General features: G+C 50.3%; 1 protein-coding gene across 1 annotated transcript in view; it reads left to right on the top strand.

The window, feature by feature from the left end:
• Nucleotides 1-2063: 2063 nt before the first annotated feature.
• The window catches only part of P2rx5 (purinergic receptor P2X 5), a 36308-nt gene continuing 31983 nt past the window's right edge, over nt 2064-6388 (top strand). The window contains exon 1 of the mRNA XM_004638498.3: nt 2064-2436. Within this exon, the coding sequence (XP_004638555.2) occupies nt 2300-2436 (137 nt within the window). The 5' untranslated portion in view covers nt 2064-2299. The remainder of the gene's footprint in view (nt 2437-6388) is intronic.

The raw sequence follows: 6388 nt of genomic DNA, 5'->3' as shown, positions 1-6388 counted from the left end.
CCGGCTCAACATGCACGAGGAGAAGCTGACGACCGAGAAGCAGCAGCCGAAGGAGCGGCTGTACCCTCTACGCAAGTTCGCCGTCAAGGCTTGAGCGGTGTGACAATAAAAATCAATCTGGCAAAAAACAAAGTTTTTTTTTTGGTTTTTTTTTTTTGTTTTTTGTTATCCTAGCTCTCTTCTAGATCTATATGAATTTTAGGATTGTTATCTTCGTATCTGTAAAGTATGCTGTTGGGATTTTGATTGGGACTGTTTTGGAAGTATGGCCATTATGACAATATTGGTTCTGCGATCCTCTGGCTGCTGGAAAGCCAGGCTAGGGCCGGGCTGAGGGAGAGGCTGGTAGGAGGTAGAGGGCTGCTGGGGCAAGACAACAGCTCTAGATACCTTCTTGTTTTAAAAACTGGGCCTAGGCTTGTTCACTCATGTAGCAAGTATGTACAGGACTGTGATGTGCGGGGCACAGGATACAGACATATCCACAGCCAAGGTTTTTGCCTTCCTGGACCCTCTAGAGTTTTACTGGGGCACAGACAAGCTAGTGAGGTCATTTCAGATGGTGACAAGTGCTCCATGGGAACAAGATGGAGTGAAGGGACAGAAAGTGGTTTAGGGGGCTGGAGATATAATTCAACGGTTTAAGTGCCTAAGCAAGGTCCCAAGTTCAATTTCCTGGTCCTTAAAAATAAAAAAAAGTAAGTGATTAGAGTAGGGTTAGGGCTCCTTTGAGGGGATGGCAAGAACAGGCTTTCTGAGGGAAAGGCATTTGAATTGGAACTGCTAGAAAGAGGTGAAGACAGGCTGGAGCCATAGCTCAGGGGCAGAGCACTTGCCTAGCCTGTGCAAGGCCTTGGGTTTCATCCCCTGCCCTGAGAAAATGTCTTTGCCTCCTGTGATGTTTAATCTTGAGCGGTTTGGGAAACACTTAGGAAATTTAAGTAAAGCTCGCTTCTGATGCCAGGTGGGTCAGGGGATGGGGGCCCAACCTTGGGAACATCTGCTTCCTGGCTGTCAAAGGTGTGCAGCTTTCCTCCAGAGCATCCTTCTACTGTGGTGTTTCTGCCTTGGAGCCAACCAACCACGGATTGAAATTTCTGAAACCGTGAGATAAACTAGAGCTTTCCCCCACTTCCTCCCCTCTCTCTGATCAGTTTCCCACGGTCAGGGGTGGAGGTGGGATGGGGTGGGGTGGGGGTGGGATGGTAGGGCAGCCTGCAAGAAGTCTGTCTCCTGCTCTGGGAACCCGGCTGGCTCCAGGTGTAGTTTGTGGCTCTGGGCCTGCATTGCCTGGGTCTCCCCATCCCCTCTGCTGGAGGCTTTCCTGACCTGTTGGCAACTACCTCTCTGGGAATGTGGGGTTTTAACCCTGCAGCAACTGCGGTAGAAATACCCACTTGGTTCCAGGGGATGCCAGCAGCTACCAGACAGGTTTCTGACAGCCTGTGGCGTGAGGTCATGGTTCTCCCAAACGGCAAGAAAGATCCAGCTCTCATGATGTCTTGGCACCAGATGAATCAAGAAACCTGGGGCTGGTGAGATGGCTCAGTGGTCTAAAGCACCTACTTAGAACAAGCTGCACAGGGATCGCGGTTCAATCCCCCAGCACCACATGCCAGCCAGCCCGGTCCCCTGGTGGGCTGAGCTGGCCACACACACACACACACACACACACACACACATAAATAAAATTAAAAAAAAAGAAAAAAGAAACCTGTCCAGCGGGGCATGTGCCTCTAACCTCAGTTACTTCATAGGCTGAGGCAAGATCATAACTTTAAAAACTATGTGTGCACGAGCGGGTGCTGGGGTAGGGGCTAGATTTGATTCCCATTACATAGAGAAAAAAAGCCTGTTTACTTGTGAATCAGCCTTAGCCCCTTCACTCCTACTTCCTGTGCAATAGTTTCCTCCCACGCACCGCCTCAGTTTCCTTAGCAGGTGAGGAAGGGCGGGGGTTGCTTGAAAGCTGCCCTTCCCTCTTTTCTCGCCTGCTCGCGCTGGCAAAGTGGTCTCACTTAGCCGGGCTGCAGCGCACACCCGCGGCTGCGGAGGTGGTGGCCAGGGCGCAGTCCGAGCTCCACGCTCGCCGCAGCCCGGCTCCTGGCGCGGCCCATCAGCCCGGCCGGTGCTGGCGCCCTGCCCCGCGGCCCGGGCGCCCTCCCATGCCGGTTGGAGCCGCGCGGCCAGGGCTGCGGCAGCGCCGACCCAGAGCGCGCGGCGGACACCGGGCACTGGAGGCGGAGGTTCCCACGCCGCACACGTGGGGGCCCTCGGCAGGCCCGGCCGAGCCGGCGGCATGGGGCAGGCGGGCTGGAAGGGGTTCTTCCAGTCTGCGTTCGACTACAAGACCGAAAAGTATGTGATCGCCAAGAACAAGAAGGTGGGGCTGCTCTACAGACTGCTGCAGCTCATCATCCTGCTGTACCTGGTCGTGTGAGTCCCCTGCACTTTGGAGGCTGGGGGAGGGGCTCCGCAGGGGGGAGGAGTGGGTGCGGGGGCAGCGGGACAGAGGAGGGGGCGCGGCCGGGCCTTCTCCAGGGTCCCGCAATTTGCGCTTGGCTTTTCTTGAGATCTTCGCCCAAGGAGAGGACCCTCCTTGGGTCCTTGGGTGTAAGGGTGGGGTTCACAGGGCCCCTCTACTTCCCCGCCAGCTCTAGAGATGAGACATGGGAAGGGGCTGCTGGACTTCTTCATTTAGGTGGCTGTCCATGACCAGCTCCTTCCCCAGGGACTGGAGCCCTCTTGATAGGGTGGGGGGCGGGGGTAGGGGCCCGGATGAAGGGACTGGGCTGCAGCTGTCACCCCAGAGGCCTCCCTGCCCCCCGCCCCCCTCCCCCGCCTGACAGTTGGCCTAGGCATCCGGTGGGTTATTTATAAGCACAGAGCCTCAGTGTCTTATTGTGGCCGGGGACAACTCATCAGCCTGGCGTGTCCCTGAACTCTCTTCCGGTCAGCTCACCTACCCGTGAGGGACGCCTACCATATCCAGCAGGGGTCCTGTCCGGAGACTTTAAGCCCTCAGTGCTGTGGCGCCCTTCCCAAGAGCCCGTGCTCCTGCTTCCTCCAGCCAAGGCAGCCCTGGCCTCTCCTGCTCTTCCCAGAGCCTGACTTCTGAGTCTAAGACACCTGCTGTCTCCAGCTTCGCTGTTCTTTTCCCTTGACAGTGCCCACTCATCCTTCAGACCTGGTTGCTTTCCTCCCAGCCATTCCCACCCGGAGTTTAATTACGTGCTAGTTTGTGTTTGTGGAGGTGGGGCATTTCCTCCCTGCTAGTTTGGGGATGCCTTGGAGATGGAGTCTGGCGTCCTTTCACTAGAGGGTGAGTCAAAGGAACGAGTTAGTGAAGGTTCGTCTTGAATATTTCCCTAAGGTTTCTGCCCCGGGCAGCCCCAACATGTCCCTCCTACAATGGCAGCTTTGCCCAGGGCCACAGACCTCTTGCCATTCCTTGGCAATGTGACAGCCTAGGGCTCAGGGCTTCAGCGCTGCCCTGGACATGAGGAGATGGACGCATATTGGTTGGCACTTGCTGAACCCAGAACTTTCGCCAGCATCAGGGGAAGTAGCAGTATCCCACACCACTGGCTGTGTGACCTCAGGCAGGTGGCTTCCCTCCTCTCCGCTCTCTGCCACGATTTCCCCAAGTTTACCGCAAGGGTTAACCTGGGCGGTCTGCAGCAGCAGCAATAATGCTTTAATTAGTTGTGCTCATTGAGCTTGTCTGTGCCCACAGCTGACATGTGCTGCCCCACCTTAAAATATCTTTAGGGTTTTGACTTCATTTTAGGCAGAGGAAGGAGGTAAGAGTAGTATGAAAAATTATTTCCCTCAACTAGGGACTCTGCAGTGTTAACATCTTGCTATTCCTCTGGTCCTTTCCCTTTCTCTATGCGCCTTTTGTATTTATGCAGTTTCTCCTGAGTGCTGTAAGAGGGGCTCATGTCCACAGTTGTGCAAGCTGGGACTCCGAGATCAGGGTACCAGCATGGCCTGGTTCTGATGAGGGCCCCATGTGGTAGGGGTAGGAGGAATTCTCCTATTTAGCTATACTTAGTACAAGCTTAACATTTGGGGTATTATCATTAAACAACATGGTCTCACCTGCAGATTTTTTAAAAATATTTCATTTGTGTGTGTGACCAGCTCAGCCCACCAGGGGGCGGGGCTGGCTGGCATGTGGTGCTGGGGGATTGAACTGCGGTCCCTGTGCTTTGCTAAGCTTGTTCTGAGTAGGTGCTTTAGACCACTGAGCCATCTCACCAGCCCCCATCAGCAGCCTACCACTGAGCCATCTCACCAGCCCCCATCAGCAGCGTACATGTTCCAGTAGTTACCTTTATGGCAAAAGAAAATCTGAAGTCGTGCCTTACGTGCAGTTTTCATGACTTATTAGTCTTCTCTCTATGAGGATTGTTCCTAAGTCTTTCTTTGTATTAACAGTGATATCTTTTGAAGAAGATGTCTTTTGTACTATTTTTAATTGAGATAAAATTCATGTAGCATATAACATACCCTTTTAATCATTTAAAATTGTACAAGTAAGTGCTTTATAGCACATTCACAATGTTGTGCACCCATCACCACTGCTTATTTTTTATTTATTTTTTGGCAGAACTGGGGATTGAATTCAGGTCTTTGCACTTTCCAGGGAAGCGCTTATTCCACTGAGCCATCTCCCCACCACTGCCTAATTCTGGAACATTTCCATCACCCCAGAAAGAAACCTGGAGTTATTACTGGTCAGTCCCCATTCTCCTTACCCCCATTTCCTGGCAGCCACAAGTCTGCCTTCTGTCTATGGATCTGCCTCTTCTGGACATTTTATAGCTGGAGCCTGTCTCATGCTCTTAGGGCCTCATTTCTTTCACTTAGTGTAGTGTTTTCCAGACCTGTGCATGGGGGCTGGGGACATAGCTCAGTACGATAAGAGCTTGCCTGGCAAGCACAAGGGCCTGAGTTCAATCCCCGGTTCAAAAAAAAAAAAAGACCTGTGCATGTTATAGCTGTGACTTTATTCCTTTTCATGGCTAAATAATACCACATTTTATGGCTAGGCAACATTTTGTAGGTCTATTCCCCAGCTGGTGGGCGTTTGCATTATTTTCACTTGCTATTATGAATGATGTTGCTAATAGTATGCTCATCAACGTTTTGGGTGAATGTGTTTCTCATTCTCTTTGGAATATCCTTAGGTGTAGGAACGCTTGGTTGTCTCCAAACTGTCTTTAACCTCTTGGGAATCTTCCAAATCATTTTACACAGCAGCTGTGCCTTTTACATGCCCACTAACGATGTATGAGGAGTCGAATTTCTCCACATCCTTACCAGTCTCTCCTATTTGTTCCTTAAGAATATTACTTTGGGGGCTGGTGAGATGGCTCAGTGGTCTAAAGCACCTACTTAGAACAAGCTTAGCAAAGCACAGGGACTGCAGTTCAATCCCCCAGCACCACATGCCAGCCAGCCCCGCCCTCTGGTGGGCTGAGCTGGCCACACACCCACATAAATAAGTAAATTAAAAAAAAAAAAAAAAAGAATATTATTTTTAAGCTTGGTGTGGTGACGCATGCCGATAATCCCAGCACTTAGGAAAATAAGACAAGAGGATCACTGCAAGTTTGAGCTAGCCTGCACCAAAGAGTGAGAACCTGTCTCAAAAAATTGTGTATTCTTAAAGTCATTCCAGTGAATGTAAATTGTCATCTTTTTTTCCTTTACTTTTTTTTTTTTTTTTTTGAGATGTACTTCAGGCTGGCCTTAAACTCATGGTGATTCTCTTACCTCAGCCTCCTAAATGCTGGGATGATGGGCGTGTACCACCAGGCCCAGCTTTTATCATGGTTTTGAGTCACCTTGACAATATTTTTCCAGAAATGTCTGATCAAATTCTTTGCCTTTTGTTTTTTAGACAGGTTCTTACTATACCATCCAGATTGGACTAGAACCTATGCTTTTAGAACCTCAGCCTCCTCAGTAGCAAGGATTACAGGCATGTGCCCCTGTACCCAGCTTTTTGTCCATTTTAAAACTGGATTGTTTAGCTTCTTAAAATTAACTGTTGTATTTTATTGTTCTTTATATATTCTGGACACTAAACCCTTATCAGATAAGATTTACTTTTGGGCGGGGAGGTGGCAGTTTTTGTTTGAGACAGGGTCTTCCTATGAAAGTCAGCCTGGCCTTCAACTCACTATGAAGCCCAGACTGGCCTTGAACTCATAGCAATCCTGCCTCAGCCTCCCATGTGCTAGGATTACAGACAGGTGCCACCACCGTACCTGGCTCAGATAAAGCATATCTGTACCCTGCCTTTTTACTTTCTTCACAGGCAAAATTTTTAAATTTGGATGAAGCACCAATTTACCTGTTTTTTTTTTTTTTTTTT

Source organism: Octodon degus, unplaced genomic scaffold (assembly GCF_000260255.1).
Source record: "Octodon degus isolate 3935 unplaced genomic scaffold, OctDeg1.0 scaffold00098, whole genome shotgun sequence".
NCBI lineage: Eukaryota > Metazoa > Chordata > Mammalia > Rodentia > Octodontidae > Octodon > Octodon degus.
The sequence above is the reverse complement of the archived record's forward strand: the minus strand, read 5'-3'. Positions and strand labels throughout refer to the sequence as shown.